Source organism: Lepidothrix coronata, unplaced genomic scaffold (genome assembly GCF_001604755.1).
Source record: "Lepidothrix coronata isolate B3197 unplaced genomic scaffold, Lepidothrix_coronata-1.0 Scaffold10, whole genome shotgun sequence".
Taxonomy (NCBI): Eukaryota; Metazoa; Chordata; class Aves; order Passeriformes; family Pipridae; genus Lepidothrix; species Lepidothrix coronata.
Genome location: NW_016690190.1, coordinates 8,626,781 through 8,645,878, shown reverse-complemented (window position 1 = coordinate 8,645,878; position 19,098 = coordinate 8,626,781). Strand labels below are relative to the sequence as shown.

Genomic DNA, 19,098 nt, shown 5'->3' with positions numbered 1-19,098 from the left:
TTTGTGATTTAACAGAGGTGAGATGTGCCACTGTCTGCAGTGAGGCTCAGTGAGCTCTGGAAGGCTCTGCTTCAGCGAGCTTGGTCAGAAATCCTTGGGGTATCAATCAGTTGACTTACTTAGGACTGATGCGTTAGTAATTACTGAGAATCTGGGCTCTCAGTTCAGCAGGCTTAGACAAAATTTTGGAAAGAAAATGAAAGAGCAAGCTGAGTTACATTTTCTTCTTTTTATCTTTTAGGTTGATAATGCTTGTAAGCCAGAGGTGAAAGTGGCTCAGCAGAGCAACGCTGGGAAGTCTGGCAGACTGGATGAGAACAGCTGCCCCCCAGGGCAGCTGCAACGTGTGAAGCATGGAGGAGAGTAAAAACGAGAAGGTGAACCAGGCTCATGTTCTCTTCGACAGATTTGTCCAGGCTTCCACCTGCAAGGGGACTCTCAAGGCTTTCCAAGAGCTCTGTGACTACTTAGAACTAAAGCCGAAGGACTATCGTTCCTTCTATCACAAACTCAAATCCAAGCTCAATTACTGGAAAGCCAAAGCCTTATGGGCCAAATTGGATAAAAGAGGCAGCCATAAGGACTATAAGAAAGGGAAAGCGTGCGCCAACACGAAGGTAAGAGATACACTCACCGTGGTCAAAACAACTATTACCTGTTTGTCTCTGGAACACACAATAACAGTGTCTGGATGTAAAAATACGTTTGCTTGGTGTCACTCTAATGCTGGGGAAGACTCAGGAATATTCTTATACGTGTATTTATAATATAGCCACAAGGTGTGAGCATTTGACTAGCAATCAGAAATTCCATTTGCCACTACAAGATTTGATTGCCCACATGAGTATTTGTCAATTATTCAGGAGAAGCAGCCTGCAGGTTCCTCTGTTGTGCATTTTTGTGGCATCAATACTATAGATGGCTTAGGAAATCTTAATTGGTAAACCTTTTATCTCGGTAGACTTTTTTTCGCATTTTTTTTACTAGGCAGTAACAGGGACGTGCTGTTGGAGTCTAGGTACAAAATATGCATGTTTGGAAATTTCCAGCTTTAATTTGAAAAACCTCATGACTCTCTGAAGAAAAATAAACTTTCCTGCCAATTGGGTAAAATATCCTGTTTCCCGTTATTTAGAAAATGATCATTTATATTCCAGATTCAAAGAAGAAAAAAAAAATGCCCTGGAAACTCATACCAATTTCTTTTAAAAGGTTGGTATGTGTGGTATTTACTGTAGGAATTCCTGTTTTACATACACACACACACACACAGAGCATTTTACTTTTTTTTTTTCCAACCTGAATTATTGTGAGCTGGCATTTATGTGCTGCACTCTGGTTGGACTGTGCAGTATGATCTTATTTATTTGTTTTGTGGTTACTGAAAGCAGTTCTCTATATCCTTTATCAAAATGTGAATAGAATATATTGTTTTTGTAAATAATCAATCATTCTTCCTTTTTTAAAAGAGGCGAATAGTACTGAACACTATAAAATTTAAACAGGATTCTGTCCTTCATTGAGAACAATAGATGCTGCTGCTTCTTTTGAATATTCACCTTCTGAGAGAAGGAAATATTTTAATTGGAGGAGTAAATGACTAGTTCCTTAGTAGAGAACAGAGGGGGAAATATATCTAGAGTATGTCATTTCAGATCTGTGAAGTTTAATTCTCAACTAGATATTAGAAAATTGTGTTAGTTTCTTAATTGTTTATTCTGTTCTGCTTTTCAGTGGCCATTTTCATATGAAGGGAGGCATTTATAATGCATTACTACAATAACTTGGTAAACTGAAAATGGAACAATTGGGCACTGTCATGGTGGGCAGTAGCTTCAACACCTCAAAAGTACAAGCACTGTTAAGGTTTACATTTTTCAGGGAGCATAAGAAAGGAAGGAATTACAGCAAGATAAATGTAGCGGATTTTGCGTATACTTAGGAATAAACCTTCCCAACACTATGGGATGTTATAGAGAAAATTCCAAATTGTTTTTCTGAATAATAGATTGCACTGTACATTCATTGGATTCAGGAATTGCTCTTATTTCGAATGAAACATGATGGGGGTAGAACTGAATTAAGGTGCTAAAAGTTTGTGAAGTGAGGTCAGGTGGTTTATGTTTTAATGAGAAAGAGATTGAGGGAGCTGTGGAAGATGCAGAGGCCTTTTAACTTGTTTGAATAATAGGCTATAAGAATGACTTTTGCACCTGTGCTCTGAGTATATCTTAGTCTGCAGTACTATTTGTTAACACTGAGGAAAATGGTTGCTTCAATAACAGAGATGCAACGTGGAAGAAGAGATTTAATGGAAGGATAGGTGGACAGTGCTCGATTGTGACAGCATACAAAAAATAGATGTGAGTGGAGGGTGACATCCAACTATGAAAGGCATTCAGAAAATTGAACGTGACATTTATAGAGAAGAGAAGTGGCGAGCTGAGTTTAGAAGGACATTAGAGCTCCATTTGGTCGTGTTGGGGTTTGAATTGACAACTAGGGAGTCATAAGGAAATGTCAGAAAGGTAAGGATTTTAGCTTGGACAAAAAGTAGCCAACTCTTGAGTTGGAGAAGTTCTGTGAATTGACAGCACTGACAGGCTGATTGGAGCAGTGCCTGTGAATGAGGTGATGCAAAGGCAATTTGTAGAGGGAGGATCATACAAGAGACAACAGGTGAAGCCCCATGGGAAGGTGGTAGTGAGAGAAATGAGGGAAGTCCTTCAGATTGTGCTGTGAAAGAATATCTGAAGATGCAGAGGAGTACTGAGCCTTAAAAAAAATCTGACAAGGATGTGCTTTGAAAAAATTATGTAACCAACTGTCTTTAATAAATTAAAGCTGGCACAACCCTTTGCCTCTAATCAGAAACATAGAGGACTGGATTTGGGATTCACACCATTTTGAGTAGTTAAACTAGTAGCTGAGAGAAAGTGAAATTTAGTTTAAAAAACTTGGATGTATTCTTTTTATATTTTTTGTATATGTTTCTATTAATTGCTTGTTCCCTATCCTAATAGTATCTGCTGTTGAATATTTATATGTAATTCCTAAGAGAGAATCATAACTGTTCCAAGCAGAGGCCTTCTGAGAACTGAATCATATCTGATTTGATGTTTCCTAACTCACTTAGTTTTATATTCCTAATGTTTAATGTAATTTGCAAACCACTGATTAAAAGATACAGCAATTTAAGTGGGCATGTAGAGATGATAGAATTTAAAATAAAGATTAGGTATTACCCGTGTTATCAGAACAGAAGTCAGTCATTACAACAGTTTGGCTGTTGTACACTTGGAACATACACCAGTTCTGATTTCTCATCCTCTGCAGTGTAGCTCTTAATTTCCCAAAAAATTGGTCAGGGATGAGATGCTGTGCCTGGAGTTGGGCAGTTTGTGCACATGACCAGCGTCCAGGCTTAGCAGAATTCAGATAATCAGAGTATGTGAAAGCAAGTCTTGGACATGATGTGTTGTTCAAATGTAAATAGTTACAAATGGTGCTCTCTCTTCATTGGTTATACAGAGAATCCAGGATTTCAGTTTGCCTTTAATGTTCCATTACCATGGCATTGTTACTGGAAACTTAATATAATCTGTCCGAAAGATCTTGAGCAAGAAGTGTTTCTGAGGGGTGAGACAGCTCCAGTGCAGGGAGTTGCAGCAATTGCTTGGAGTCATTGAGGGGAAAGGGAAGAAGGAACAACAGTAGCTGCCTATATTTGGCTGTACTTGGCATCTCATGTAGTTACTGTGGTCTGACAGAGTATCAGAAGGTGGGGCTCTACAAGAGATCTGAAACTGGAAGAAGCATTAGAGGTGGAAAAGAATCTTTTCTTCTATTTTTAATTGTGCTTAAAACTTGTTATGTTTTATAACAACATAATGTTTTCGTGATGGTAAAAGAAAGAAAGGCAACTTTGACCATGAATTACTTCACTGATTATCATATATTTTACTTTCAGAACATCTAGAATCTTAAACATAACCTAGATGTCATTAACCACATCCTTCTGTTGTTACAAAGAACAACAACAAAAAAAATGTTTCTGTGACAAAATTGCAGACAATTAGTTTATAATTTGATTATGTAGACCTGAGTTTGAATAGTCTCATTTTAGTACAATTCCTTTGCTGTTGTGTACTCCATTGTAACTATTTTATATGTGGAAAATTATTCAAGAAGAAAAACCACCCAACTCAGTGTGTTCTCGTTGCTTATTGAATCCAGGCTCTTTGAAGTTCACAGTTGTCAGACAAGCACAATTATTACCTGGATAAAATGATACACTCAGCTGATTTTCTTAGAAGTTTAAAAAAAATATAGACCAAATGCTGTTCAAGAGTTACTTATCTACAAATAAAATAATATCAAATTGAAGAACATATTAGGTCCTAATTGAATATCCCTTTTAACAAGTTACAAGATGGACATCTGTTCAATATCCAAGTCTACTTAGGAATTTATTAGTGCAGGGGTTGCACTTGCCTTTTGTCCCAAATGCCTCCAGATTCCTGAAGCTACTAAAGAAGCAATGGTGTTATTATTCCCTTCCCTTTCTTCTGGACTTGGATCTCTGCCCTAAAATTTATGTGACTTCTTATCTTACACAGTCTTACTTTGAATTTGCATGTCAGTTGTTGTGTCGTCACTGATGTAACTTGTACTGGTTTTTCCTCATTCAGGCTTTATATTTGCAGTTTCACATTATTGCAGAATTTATGGCTCAGTGAATAAGTGGTGAGAATGTGGCAGGTTGTAAAAGTTGTCATATGGGGATGACCAACAAACACAGTTTTGGTTTGGGATAGGCTGTTTATCAGAACATCGGTTTCTGGTTAAGTTTTGGCATACTTAAGAATTTCTTAAGGAGCTTTTCTGTCCAGCCATAAGGATATGTAAGGATCTGGAAAATAATCACATGGCAGCAGCAGTCACCCCTGTGAGTGGTCTTTATTCTGTGGATGTGGTTTGTACTCAGTAGAAATCAAAGTGCAATAACGATAGGACAAAATGGACTGTGTACTGTATTTATGAGAAATCACATACCAACACCAGCTTTCTCCGTGGACCTCGGTTTCTGTGGGTAAGAATTATCAGCTGACTATCTTGGCTTTTTCATCTTAAAAGAAGTTTTGCTCTATCATGTCTCAGAAAGTAGAAAGTCAACACTAGACTGCATGTATTGTCATTCTCAAGTTATTTATTAGTGTCTGATAATGTTTGTGAGTGGAGCGGAGAAAGATATGAGAAGGTGAAAGACCTTTTGTATGACAAAGGTTGGATTGGAGAAAAACATATTTTGATAAAAGTTGTGCAGTCACACAAAGTTTGTATTTGCACTGTGTTTACTTCCCTGAAGTTTCCTTTGCTGCAGTAGTAGAAGCACCACATAGGGATGAGTTAGTGCTCTAGCTTAGCTACTGTCTGTCTTACTCTAAATGATGATGTTTATAGAAGCATTAGCATCTCATGTGTTTATCTGCATGTGTTTATGCTACTGAAGATATTCTTAAGAAAGGCCAGCTCAGGCTTTGGAAGACGAAAAGAAAACTTGTCATTGCCTTTTTTTATTTATTTTTTTTAAGACAAAAATAAAAAGTTATGGAAGGGAGGAGGGAGAAGCCATTAGACATATTGCTGGTCTCCAAGTACTTACGTAGCTTGGAGAGTACACCTTGGCAGCTCTTCTTAGAACAAGGGTTGCACGCAGGCAGTTTACTTGCCTGCTTCCCAAGACTTTTCTCTGCTCTGGAATGTGCTTTATTTTTAGGTTGCGGTTACTGCTTTAACCATATCAGTGGCAGAACTTGGCAGGTAACAATAGAAAGACTGATCTGAAATTTCAGCTGATATTGCAGACAAAGAGCACTTGCTCCTAAGAGCCATGGGATGCTTGGAAGCTGTGGTAAAAATACCTATTTCCTCCTAGGACTGTAAAGTTACTCTGTGCTGGTTGTTTTGCAGTGTCTGATAATTGGGGCTGGACCCTGTGGCCTTCGTACAGCCATCGACCTGTCATTCCTGGGAGCCAAGGTGGTGGTTATAGAAAAGAGGGATGCCTTTTCCCGCAATAACGTGCTGCACTTGTGGCCATTCACCATTCACGACCTGAGGGGTCTTGGCGCCAAAAAGTTTTACGGCAAATTCTGTGCGGGATCCATAGACCACATCAGTAAGTACAGCAGCTGCTGGACACAGCAGCACTTATTCTGCACTGGGGAAAAGTAGGTGAGGGCATGGGGTAATTAAAATTCAGTCTACCCCAACCACTGCTTTCAAGTCCTTATGGTACAATTCAGCATTGCCTTTGCATCATGCATTTTGGGCTAGACCCGGATGTGAAAGAAATACGTTGTCATGAGATCAACACACAGGCAAAATGTATCTATCATCGTTTATGCATTCCCAAGGCGTATCTTCTTCCTGCGTTGAAAAGTACACAGAAGGTTTAAGCATTTTTTTTTTTTCATTTTTGATGGATAATTTTTCTGTTTTTCTGATACATTCCTGCAGCTGCCACATTATTCTGTCTCCCTTGCACGTTGTAAGGGACATGTAAAAGGGAAAATTAGTGAATGCTTTTGAACATTCTTGTGAATGTCGATCTGGATAAAGGAGGAACAGTTTGGGCTTTGTTAATTTTTGGAAGTGATGAAGATATGTTAAAGAACACTGCCAGCCTATGAATAAGTTCTGATTAAATAGAGGTTTACGTGTTAAAATTCAGAATAATTTTGATGATTCTCAGATTCTGAGAAATCAGTCTCCTTTGAAAGCTGAATGCTTTGGTAGAGCAGGAATTAATATTTTTCTTTTAATTCTTTTGTTTTTTTCTTTTTCTCCCTGAAAGTTATTGTACATGACAGAGCCAGGTTTTGCCCACCAGTCTTTGTTCTCCACTTTTTTTTTTAATTTGACAGTGAATGCTAAAACTGGAAGATCTTCAGAACTTCAGTCTTGCAGATTGCTTTTTTCTTCCAATTTCTTGTCACTTTTATTCTTTCAGTACTTATTGCATGCTGTCTTCTTTTGTGCATCAGCACAGCTGAAATTTAGTGTTTAGGTGGAGGATTTTTTCATTTCAGTGTCTGAAATATGACAGTAAGGTGTCTTCCTTCAAATTAACAGAGGTTGCACACTGTCATTTTCATACCCACTACCTATGTAAAATGAAGAGGAAAGAGGTGGTGAGAAACTTAATATGCCCTCAAGGTGTTGGGATGAAGGTGCAGGTTGGTATCACAGCCAGGCTGATCACGTGGCTCGTTGCCATCTGTGACAAGTGCAGTCCTGCTTGTGCTGTCTTCCCTCTCTCTCCTACAGAGCATGTTCTGGTTGTTTCCCCTGTTTCCCCTGTTGCTGATTTGGGGACTGAAACGTCCAAAAAAATACTTACTTTTCTTTCATTCTTTGAAAAAGATTGGGTTTCAACTATGTAGAAGTTTCTTGGCATGTTGTGATGTATTCCACACTGGTGCTGAGAAGTGCTGGGAACACAGTGGGGGAAAAGAAAACAGCAGCTGTCCTTTGAATCAGTTTATTAGTTATGTCACACAGACACACATAGGCATCTTGTGCTCTTTTCTTTTTCTTTGATTTCTTTAATGTTTGCTTTTTTGCAGGTATCCGTCAGCTCCAGCTTATCCTTTTGAAGGTTGCCTTGATCTTGGGAATAGAGATCCATGTGAATGTGGAATTTCGGGGGCTTGTTTACCCTCCAGAGGATCAGGAGAATGAAAGCAAGTAGCATTGAAATGGGTGGTAGAGAATGGGAAAGTTGTGGTAGGATACACAGACTCCTTAACCCTGCTTATGACATTAAGTCCTTTCCTCGTGCTCCATTAATAAGAATAATTATTAATCCCTTTTTGCTTGGATTTTTAGTAGGATTTATTTTTTTTTTCTAGTGACAGATCCAAATTACTTAATATACGAAACAAAGTCACCGGAAGTACTACATGATAGTAAATAGACCAAGACATGGTAGATTGTAATTCTAAAATATTTAAGCCTATTAGACTTACAAAATAACATTTTGAAACAACTCCTTTCTTTGCATTCACTGAGGATGTTTATAACAGTGAATGATCCTTGTTATGCTTTTAGTATCATTGTGAACCCTCTTCTCTGATCACCACAGGAGATGGTGGCTTACTTATTTTTCAGCTTTTTATTGATTGCATAGGTAGTAAAGGAGCTATAAAGTTTCAGTGGCCCTTAAAGGAAACAGTCAGGGGCGTTTTACTAGAGCTGTGTCTGCCTCTGGTTCACATGGAGTGGCTGCACAGCTCAGGAATAGCCCTGTCAACAATGCAGCTGTCCTGCAGGGTTTCTTGAGTGACCATATGATGAAGGGATTATGGATAATAAGAAGTGGTTTTATGTATTTGTTCTATTACCATTGCTGTTTATGTTGCCATTAACTTGGAGTTTATCAACAGGAATAGGTTGGCGTGCACTGGTCCACCCCAAAACCCATCCCGTGTCTGAGTATGAGTTTGAAGTAATCATTGGAGGGGATGGCAGGAGGAACACCTTAGAAGGTAATATTGGCTCCCTAATTAGCTTTCAAATAGAACTTACCCTTAAATTTGTTAGAACAAAACCGTCCTTTAATATGCCAATCAACATCTGGAAGGACAGTTGACTAGTGAAAGGGAGATTAAAAGTTCGTGTAAAAATGGGTTGTCTTTTTTCCTCTTCCTATACACTAGGAAAGGAATTAGGTTTTTTGATCTGGATAACCTTTCTTACATTTTTTTTCTTTAGTTGATTAGTGTTGTAGCTCTTTTGGGTGTAAGAACTGAGGTGTTTAATTACTCTGTGTAGTAAAGAATCCCATATTATTATTTTTATGCAAATGGCAGTTTTGAGAAAAGATACGAGGGAGGGGGGGCTTTTTCCCTAAACAGAGCGTTTATTTTTCAGATGAAGCAATTGTTGGAGCTTGTAATTCATCAGATCCCTTCCCTCTTTTTATTTTGTGAGGGCACCTGTCTGTGGCATACTGAGCCTTCTCTGAAGGTGTGCTCTGTTTTTCAGTGCTACTTTATCCTTCCCGCAGGGTTTCGCCGAAAAGAATTCCGCGGTAAACTCGCAATTGCTATCACAGCAAACTTCATCAATCGCAACACCACAGCTGAAGCCAAAGTAGAAGAGATCAGCGGTGTGGCCTTCATATTCAACCAGAAGTTCTTCCAAGATCTACGAGAAGCCACAGGTTTGCCAGCAGCTGACAGATTGCCAGTGAAAGCGATTTGTCTTTATTAATAAAACTTTGTAACTCAGATATCATGTTTAATCAATATGCAAGGAAGTCAGTCATTGCTGTCTCTGACTTCCCTGTTTTTACAGCTGTTCTGCTGTGCAAAGCAGATGTGTGTCATTTTTGTTCAGAAGTGGAGAACTTATTGTTTTCAGGAAACCTGAGCCCTAAATGGGAAGAGACCGAATCCTGAGTTCAGCTTTTTGGATTCCACATCTGAATGCAAACGTTAGTGATGATAAATGTGTTTTTTAGAAGAGGTAGCTTTATGCAGGTGAAATGTGCTGTTTGTGGTTTTGTTGAAGATTCAGATTTTTAAAGTCATCAAAAGCATGTGAGAAAGTTATTTGGCGTTCTCTCTTTGAGGCTTTCTAACCGTGCAGTTTCAATTTACTTCCTTCTGATAGAGCTCTAGTGTTGCCCATAACTCATAATTTGTTCCTTCACTACCATTTCTTTTGTTCTGTCACAAGGCATTGACTTGGAGAACATTGTCTACTACAAAGATGATACACACTACTTTGTCATGACTGCCAAAAAACAGAGCTTGCTGGAAAAAGGGGTGATACGGCATGTGGGTATTAACTTCTCCTATATTCTCTATAAGTTAAAATTTTGGTGACAATTTTCATATGATATGGTGAAAAAAGGGAAACATGCTTTTCTTCCACCACGTAATGTTTTTATACAGTATTTATACAGTATTTTAGAACACAAATGCAATTGTGTTCTAAAGGGCAGTTAATGCCCTTCTCAAGTATTGTAAACTATCAGAAGAGTGTTACAAAGCCTGTCCTTTCCAAATTTGTATCCCTTTGTAGATTTGGGAGTTTTGTTCATGCTAAGATAAAATATGCTGAAAGAACATTTGATAGCTTAGTTGAGCTTCCTTCGTTTTATGGGAATGAAAAATGCTCAGAAGTTTCTTAGCCCTTTCACAATTAGAAATACAAGCAGTACTGATCACTATTTTCAATAAAAGATTTATAGATTTTCTCTGGGAAGCATAAACACAGATAGGAATGAAAGAAATTAGAGGGCAGATCCGTATCAGTGAGTTTGTCAGAATTTTAATGCCAACTACCTTATGTACCAATCTTAAAATAAACCTGTGGATTTGACCATTGCACTTTTAACTTTTCTGGTTTTGGCAGGATCACGCTGACACAGAGGTACTGCTCTCACGGGAAAACGTGGACCAGGAGGCTCTGCTGAACTATGCCAGGGAGGCAGCTGACTTCTCCACTAATCAGCAGCTGCCATCGCTGGACTTCGCCATCAATCACTACGGGCAGCCAGACGTGGCCATGTTTGACTTCACGTGCATGTACGCGTCCGAGAACGCCGCCCTGGTGCGCGAGCAGAACGGCCACCAGCTGCTCGTGGCGCTGGTGGGGGACAGTCTCTTAGAGGTTTGTGTTCTAACCTCGCTCTGTGCAAGCACTGAATGGAAGCACAAGCACAGGCCGTCACTGAAAAACGTGCTGCCTGTGAGAGTGTCACTGTGAGGAAAGCCGCTGTTTGTTATAGAATAAAGTGGGAGGTTTGAAGGAAGGGTAGGAGTGTTGGGAAAACGGAATATTTAGCGTGGTAATGATCTTGCTTAAGAAAATGTGTGCAGGGCTTTTTCTGAAGTTGTGTCTGTTCCATCTGCTTCTTGTTGGGATGAGTTGACTCTACAGAACCTACTGTGGGCCTGCTAATAGTTAGCATTTTGTAGTTAGTTAAAAAGTACGGTCTTCAAGAGAAACTGTTAAGGCATTCCAGGCTAGGAATTGTTGTTGGAAACAGAAGGACATTGGCTTTGGGAGAGCTCATGAGCTATGCACTATACATCTGATTTCCTCTAACCCAGGAGGAGTGGAGCTTTAAGCTAATTACTGAACTCTAATTTCCCAGCAGATTACTGTCTGAATACATACTTGATACTTCTTTAAAATTTTCCCTCTACTGATGCTTTTCCTTTCTCTGCCTTTTTCTTTCTTTTGTAAACTATATCAGCCATTTTGGCCCATGGGAACTGGAATAGCCAGGGGGTTTTTGGCTGCAATGGACTCTGCTTGGATGGTACGAAGTTGGTCGCTCGGAGCGAGTCCTTTGGAAGTTCTCGCAGAGAGGTAAGAGAAAAAATGAGTACTTACAGTTCTAATCTAATCCTCCAATGTCTCATCATTCATTCCAGTTTCTTCTAGTACAAGTATATAGACAGAATGGGAGGTACAAACTCTGTTTTTAGAGGATACTTGAGGGTATAATTGAAGGAAAAGATTTCCTAGGAAGGTAATAAACTAACATATACAGAAATAAGAAATGTTGCATCTATTCTTGGTCCTAGTTTTAAAAGATTAGATGAGGAATCTTTTCTTGGTGCTTATTGATATTGCATGGAGAAAGTGAGCCCAACTTACTGTCACCAGCCCTGCAATAGCAAACCAGATGAAGATGTAGGTGACTTTAAAGTACCAGATACAGAATTTCTTGCCATCCCCTGTTATCTTGTGAATATTCTTTAGTATTTCCTTTTAAGGAAGCTATGACCTGCTTTTTTTCATGTTCTCCTAAACTGGCCACTTTGTTTCATATAAGCCAAACAACATCTTGTGTTTCTTTGAAGTATTGAGTTCTTGATATTTTTATCATTTGTCTGAGTGTTGTCTTGGTGACTCAAGGTGATCTCTTAGAGATAAGAACTCAGGAAATTAAAAGATGGAGTAGACTTAAGCAACTGCAGCTCAATAGCACAATGCATACACAAAATTCTGTTCATTTGTATTTTAAAAAAAATGATGAGGATAATAATGTTGCAGTTTGGAGCCAGACTTCCATCACCCTCCCATTAGCCATTTGCAGACAGCAGTAAGGTCTTCCCTGAGCCTTCTCTTCTACATGCTGAATAAACTCAGTTCCCTTGGCCTCTCCTCACAGGGCAAGTGCTCCAGTCCCTTTGGTAGCCCTCTTCCTGAGCCCCTCCGGCATCTCAATGTCTTTATTGTACTGGGAAACCCTTTCAGTTATGCTTAGTGCATTGTTTCTTCCCTCCTTTTGTTTTCTGGAGCTCTATTAAATTGCAGATTTTAATATGCTTATCCTGACTCTTAGCTATGCAGTGTCTGAAGTGGTTACATTTTTAATTTGAATGTTTATCTCTTCAGAGTTTACTTAGCTGTAGTAGTAGTGATGCATCTCTTTAAAAAAACCAAACAAGAAAACAAAAAAACCCCAAAACACAAACCCAACCAAAACAAACACAAAAAAACCAAAACCACCACAAAACTTAAAACAAACAAACCAACCAAAACAAAACCCCAGACTTCTTTTTTTTTTTTTTATGTTATTTTCCCAAGGGAAAGCATTTATAGGCTGCTGCCTCAGACCACCCCTGAGAACGTGAGTAAAAACTTCAGCCATTACAGCATCGATCCTGCCACCCGGTATCCCAATATCAACGTCAACTTCCTGCGGCCACAGCAGGTAACTGCTCAAATGGTGCTTCTGAGTGCTTGTAATGTGCATTGGCTTTCCTCAGGTGAAGCTGTGATAGTGTTTTGGGGACAGATAGTGACCTGATGTGTGTATAACGTGGAAGCAGTAGACCTCTGTACTTTAACAAATTCCTTTTTAGGAATTTTTTATTTCAACAGTTGTAACTATGCTGTAATGATACAGGAAATCTATAAATTTGTGTCTGTGTGTGTGTGCATGTGCCTTTTCTTTGTAATAAACTAGTCTAGCAGTCTGTCATTGCAATTTGGTGTCCACTGAGCAGCAGCAGTCAGCTGGACTGTTCAGCGCTGATGAGCTGATCCTTGAACTTCTGCCTTCTGCTGCACAAGTGTACTTGTCTCGCTTCCTGTGTTGGCTCCTTATTGTCCTCTGCCTGTTTCTGTATGGATCTGGGGTGCATGGCATGTTGGTCACTTGAAACTTCTTTGTGTCATTTTAGGTACGGCACTTGTATAACACAGGAGACTTGAAAGACATCCACCTGGAAATAGAGAACTTTGTGAACTCCAGGACACCAAAGCTGACTCGAAATGGTAGGCCTGGCTGCTATTCTATTCCTGTTGGTATTCTGGAGCTGGATCAGTGCAGGAACTATAGAACAGCATAGCTGTAGAGTATAATTTAATCAATCTCTTGATTTGGAAAATGTATCCAGCAGTTGTTCTGTCAACAGTCTGAGTTTCCAGTTTTTCAAGTTTTCATTAGCATGTAAATATATTTTTATTTGCCTAATTTCCCTTGCTTTATAATGCTGTTAAATTTCTAAGCATATTTGCTTATACAGGCATTTCTTTTCACCTCCTTTATCTATAACAATGTCCTTGCTTATAGTGCAGAAGCCTAGACTGAATCTCTCTTAACAGTAGACTCAGAATTCTTACAAACGTAACAGAAGGTATTTCTCGTGCAGACTTTCACATTTGTGCCTTCCTTTTCTTAATCTCACTTTGCTTGCATTATTCTGAAAGCCTTGTGATAAGCATTTCAGTATCTGTCTACTTGTCTCTACCCTGAGGGGTATGTCAAACTTTTCCTTTTGCATGCCTTGTCTTGGATGCCCAGACAGTGTTCCGGGACTCTGAGTGGCTCTTTGCTGCTAAGCTTCCCTTTCACTGCTGAATAGCTGTGTAGTCTTCTGCTCTTTGCCCTGCAGCCACGTCCCTTTAGGCTGTAATCTCATCAGATCTTGCTGTAAGACAAGGTCAAAACAGGTCAGTGCTTCTAAAGGAAAGTTTTCAAGGGAAAAGAAGTTACAGAAGTACATTTGTAGCTCTTTCACTAGAAATAGTATATCTGGGCTTTAGGGAGCATTGTGCTACTGTATGTCCTTTTGATCATACTTAACAAGCCTTTGCAGCTGTTTTATATTTCCTGGGGCTCTTTTACAATGGGTAGGGTGAAAAGTCTGGCAAGTTACAACTTAGATAATTGCTTTTTAGCAAATGAAAAATACTTTCTTGGATTTAAAATAGATAAGATAGTATTATTTTTTTTTTAAATGAGAATCCTGTCCTCCATTACCCATTGTAGAAGGAGCTTGTTTTTTACATTAAGGTTTTCCTTGTTGACTCGTGGGTTTTATGCTGTATTTTGAATTTGTGAAATGTGCATTTCTATTTTAAAATGTTATTTTTATTTTTTTTTTTTCTTTTTACAGAGTCTGTAGCTCGCTCCAGTAAATTGCTCAGTTGGTGCCAGAGGCAGACCGATGGATATGCTGGTGTTAATGTGACAGATCTCACAATGTCATGGAAAAGTGGCTTAGCTTTGTGTGCCATTATCCACAGATACCGTCCAGACTTAATGTGAGTAATTGGCTGCTTCGAATAACTGGGAAGGGCAGAACATTAGTGGTGTTTGGAACTAATAATGTGGAGATTGAGGCAATGCATTTGTGACTTATGAAGAAATGGATTGAAATGAATTCAATTAAACTTGATAGAAACTAATGTACAGTGATTCACTAGCAGAGTGGAAGGTTGTGATAGCTTGATGAATTTGAAGATAAATGTGTTGTCATTTTCCCTTCTGGATGATTTGGCAGAATTGAGCTTCAAATTGATACTGACTGGGAGGCATTATTGACTGACAGATTTTTTTTTTGTGTGTGTGTGTAAAGTGAGTGAGGAATAGTTCAAAGATTCAGTTAAATTTCTCATGAACAAGTATCTACACAGCCCTTTATAAACTTCCTGTTTAACGATAACTCAAAAAGACTTTTTAGGCTGCTCTTTTTGGAAGTAGTGACCCACAGTGTAAATAGAGGTGTTGTTACTCTTTGTACACTGACATGTGGCTTGGGTGAATGAGAGAGGTGTCTCCTTACATGACATATTGGGTAAAACAGTGCCCAGATTCTAAAATGGGAAAACACTGGCTGGAATAAGTAATAGTAGCGAAGATTCTGGTACTTAAATTGAAATCTGAAATGTCTTCAACTTCCCAAAGGGACATGAGAGAAAGTAAATGCTAGAGCTCTATTTAAAGACACCATCCAATGTAAAGCATGCTGAAAAATTGTGTGGTTATTCCCTTCCATGTTCACTGAATTACTTCTGTGTTGGTGTACTTGAGTTAACCTGAGGTACTCTGTTTAATAGCCCTATGGCATGTGGAGAGTTCAAATAGCTTTTAAAATGGTTTATGTAATTCTCTACAAGCTATAGCTTTTTATATAGACTTTATATAGTTCTACAAGTTTTGGTAAAAGCCAGAAGGACTAAGATATGGATCAGTCAAGGGGAAAAAAAGGGACAAAAAGTGAAGACTTAATTTAGTCCGAAGCACACAGAAGAATTTATGTAGGGGAAAATAGTACAGTCTTCCAGCAATGGAGGAAGTAAAGGTGTGTTTCAGAGGATAATACTTCATAACAAGAAAAAATCTGGGTTTGTAGGAGAAAAAAAAATGAAAAAAGGATATGTTTGAGCTAAAGTTCACTGTAATTAAGTAGCATGAACTTTACCATGTTGCTGGCAAATAAATTTGAGATATTTCGATGAGAGGGAGAAAAAAAGAAGTGATGGATCCCTGAGTTCTTTCAGAAGACTGGTTTCTACTTGATTCAGTGCATGGCCTCTTTCTGCCCTTTGCAGAGACTTTGATTCTTTGGATGAGCATGATGTGGAGAAGAATAACCAACTGGCCTTCGACATTGCTGAAAAAGAGTTTGGAATATCTCCCATTATGACTGGAAAGGAAATGGCATCTGTTGGAGAGCCAGATAAGCTGTCCATGGTGATGTACCTCACACAGTTCTATGAGATGTTCAAAGACACCATCCCCTCTAGTGGTAAGGAGTTTGGGGCACTTCTGTCAGATTTAAAGAAAGCTTCAGGGTGAATGTGTGGGTTTCAGTTACCTTCATGCTGTTGCTGCACAAGCTCATACTGGTCACTCACTAGCTCTACAAAAAGTTGCCTTCTTATTGGTGCTGATAAAGACCATTTCAGCAGCACTGGGAGCAGCAAAAGGATTTAATACACAGCAATGTCCTCAAAAGTTCTAAACTCCCTTCAGCACTACTAGATAAGTTTTCTGCATTCTTACATTCTTAGCTAATGTGAGATGCCTTGCTAGTAGTGGTTTAGTTGGTAATTTCAAAACACTGGCTGAGTATTATACCTATTTACAATCCATGAATGCTGAGACTAACTTCAGGCCAAGAGGAATAAAATACCTTTGATTAGAACTGAAAGATGTAATTGCCTAACCCAAATCAATAGGGCCAACCTTTTAATATTAATAATGTTGTTATAGATCTTTCTTTATAACTGATGATTCAAGTATTTTATTCTGGTTGGGGGAAAAAAAGTGGTTTTAGTAGCCTTTTATAAATATGTCGGGTATTATTTTTAAAACTCTGCACTCTTTTTAAGAATACTGATGATCTTGGTGGTTTTAAATATAAAAGTAAATAAACAGAGCATTTATTCTGGGTGGTTATAAACCCTGAAAGGAGAATTCATTTGGACAAAATGAAAAGGAAGAGTAGCTGAGGAAGGTATTAATTCTAGACATTATAGTCATTTTGTACAGAGAATTTAAGGAAAAGACTGTTATGTTAAAAAAAAAAAATCAGTGAGTCCTTCAGTTGTGTATTTAATAACAGCACCACAGAAGAAAACTTCTTGGCATTCCCTTGTTCTACCTGTTTTTCCTAACAGATAGTCTGGACCTGAATGCAGAAGAAAAAGCTGCCCTAATTGCCAGTACCAAGTCGCCCATCTCCTTCCTCAGCAAACTGGGACAGAGCATCTCTCGGAAACGCACTCCCAAGGTAACCATGGACAGCCTTGGGAACACTTGTGTCTGTCAGGCTTCTGTCCAAGTAGTGGTACTAAAAATGCAGGTGTAAGTGTGCATCTGCTATGTGTTTGCTATGTGTTTACCAGCTCTTGGTATGGGACAATACATGACATTTTTTAAATTACGTCCGTAATATGTACTCTCAATTAGTGGTATATTTCAGTCTTAAAATCTTAGCCTTGTGGCTAAGATTTGGGGATGTATTTTGTGTTGAATCATAACTGTTTGCTGAGTTTCCAGTGAGTTGAAAGTGTTGTTGAATGTCCAGTTCAAAGGTAAGAATCCTCTAAGGAATATGTAGGAAAAATACCCCTTTTCTTGACCAAATGGACAATAAGCCCAGAGAATTAAATAAGCTTTTCAAGGTAACTTAAGTGCACTGATTATATTTATCTCAGCCCAGAAAGATATGAGAGTCCTTATCTTTGCTTTTTTTTCCTTTACTCCTTCTGTTTCCAGGACAAAAAAGAAAAAGAACTGGATGGTGCAGGAAAGAGGAGAAAAACCAGCCAATCTGAGGATGTAAGTATTACAGTGAGGAAGGTGTCAGGGAGGAAAATACATGGTAGGTACCTTATTCCCACTTCTTTCAGTCCTTATATCCAGACCGGATTTATGTAAGATTTTTTAGACAAGAATTAATTCTTCTTCAGAGGTTATGCTTTGTCCTATCTTTATTGCAAATATTTTACTGATGCTTATGAAAGAGTAGTACACAGCAAATGAAATATTACAGTTCCCTGATGTTCTATTTTAATAGCAATTTGCTATGGTTTGATGAGGACATCAAGAGTAAAACTTTCATTTAGTAAAGTCACACCTTATTGTCAGAAGTTCCATGGACATTTAAACTTTAGCCTTGGTTAGTGCAAAAAGCACTAACCTTTCCAGTAGGCCCCATAAGGCAGGCTTTCAGATTAAATATTTGTAGCCAAATAGGTACAGGTGAGTTAAAATTCAGTGCTTTGACTTCGTTGTGAGAAGGTTTGAAGACAGGCCTTTGTTTTATGTCATGGGATTCACAAGGGTATTTCAGCTGTAACCTCTCTGGTAGGTAAGTGCATCACATATGGTTGAAAAGATAAGTAAAGTTTAACAGAACATTTGATGACATGCCAAAGGAAATTAAAATGTGAGCTTGCAAGTGCAGGCTATCAGACTTGTTATCTACAGTGTTAGAAACCCTTCACAACAAAGGGGTAGAGGGGAAAAGGTGATCTCGTTGTATCTTGTTGAATTTTGATGTCACTGCTTTTTAGGAGGACCTCCCACGGAGCTACAGAGAAGAAAGGCCCACACTGGTGAGCGCCCTGACAGAGAGGAGGATTGATGCTGCCATTGGGAATCAGAACAAAGTCAAGTCTATGGCAACCCAGCTACTGGCCAAGTTCGAAGAGAATGCACCGGTGCCGTCCTCAAGCTTACGGAGACAGGTAAGAGATGGGATAAGAACACCTTTGTTTTGGAATTGTGGAGGAAAATAAGGAATAATAGCATGCATTCCTCAAGACTGGATGCTAGCCTTTTTTACTTCAAAGGCTCTCTTAGAGGAGAGTGAAGCTTACTCAAAGAAGTTTAAAATTTATGAGTATGGGGTGAAGAAGAAATTCCTAAGAAAAGTTTATTTCTTTGTTATTGCCTATATTATGTTATATAATCTCTTTCACAAATATATTACCAGCAATTTAGTTTCTTTTATGACTATTATTACTCTTTAAAAGCATTCCAGGAATGTTCCACTTTTACACAGTTTAAGAACAATCATTCTGATTTGAACATTTGCATATCAGGTCACATCTGTTTGTTCTTGTGAATTGTGATTAAGGTTTGTACATGTATGTAAGTGCAGCAGATAAATGCCTGGGAGTTTCTTGGCAATCAGGATATTTGTATCGTTCCAACTGAGGCTTGCTGGTTATTCAGGATGGAATCTGAACTGCAACTGCAGGGTAGTTGTCTTTGAAGTCAGATTGAGTCACTTCAAGCTCCTGCTGGCAGTGCAGTGTCAGCAG

At 38.7% G+C, this 19,098-nt stretch overlaps 1 protein-coding gene across 6 annotated transcripts in view; it reads left to right on the top strand.

Annotated features, from left to right (window-relative positions):
- The window catches only part of MICAL3 (microtubule associated monooxygenase, calponin and LIM domain containing 3), a 168,015-nt gene that overhangs the window by 57,587 nt on the left and 91,330 nt on the right, over nt 1-19,098 (top strand). For all 6 annotated transcript variants that reach the window (XM_017804706.1, XM_017804703.1, XM_017804708.1 and 3 more), the window contains exons 2-16: nt 242-617; nt 5,974-6,181; nt 7,632-7,748; nt 8,451-8,552; nt 9,074-9,229; nt 9,748-9,848; nt 10,429-10,686; nt 11,276-11,391; nt 12,619-12,745; nt 13,218-13,311; nt 14,436-14,583; nt 15,874-16,070; nt 16,945-17,057; nt 17,546-17,608; nt 18,346-18,519. In XM_017804706.1, coding sequence (XP_017660195.1) covers nt 354-617; nt 5,974-6,181; nt 7,632-7,748; nt 8,451-8,552; nt 9,074-9,229; nt 9,748-9,848; nt 10,429-10,686; nt 11,276-11,391; nt 12,619-12,745; nt 13,218-13,311; nt 14,436-14,583; nt 15,874-16,070; nt 16,945-17,057; nt 17,546-17,608; nt 18,346-18,519 — 2,238 coding nt within the window. In that variant the 5' untranslated portion in view covers nt 242-353. The remainder of the gene's footprint in view (nt 1-241; nt 618-5,973; nt 6,182-7,631; nt 7,749-8,450; nt 8,553-9,073; nt 9,230-9,747; nt 9,849-10,428; nt 10,687-11,275; nt 11,392-12,618; nt 12,746-13,217; nt 13,312-14,435; nt 14,584-15,873; nt 16,071-16,944; nt 17,058-17,545; nt 17,609-18,345; nt 18,520-19,098) is intronic.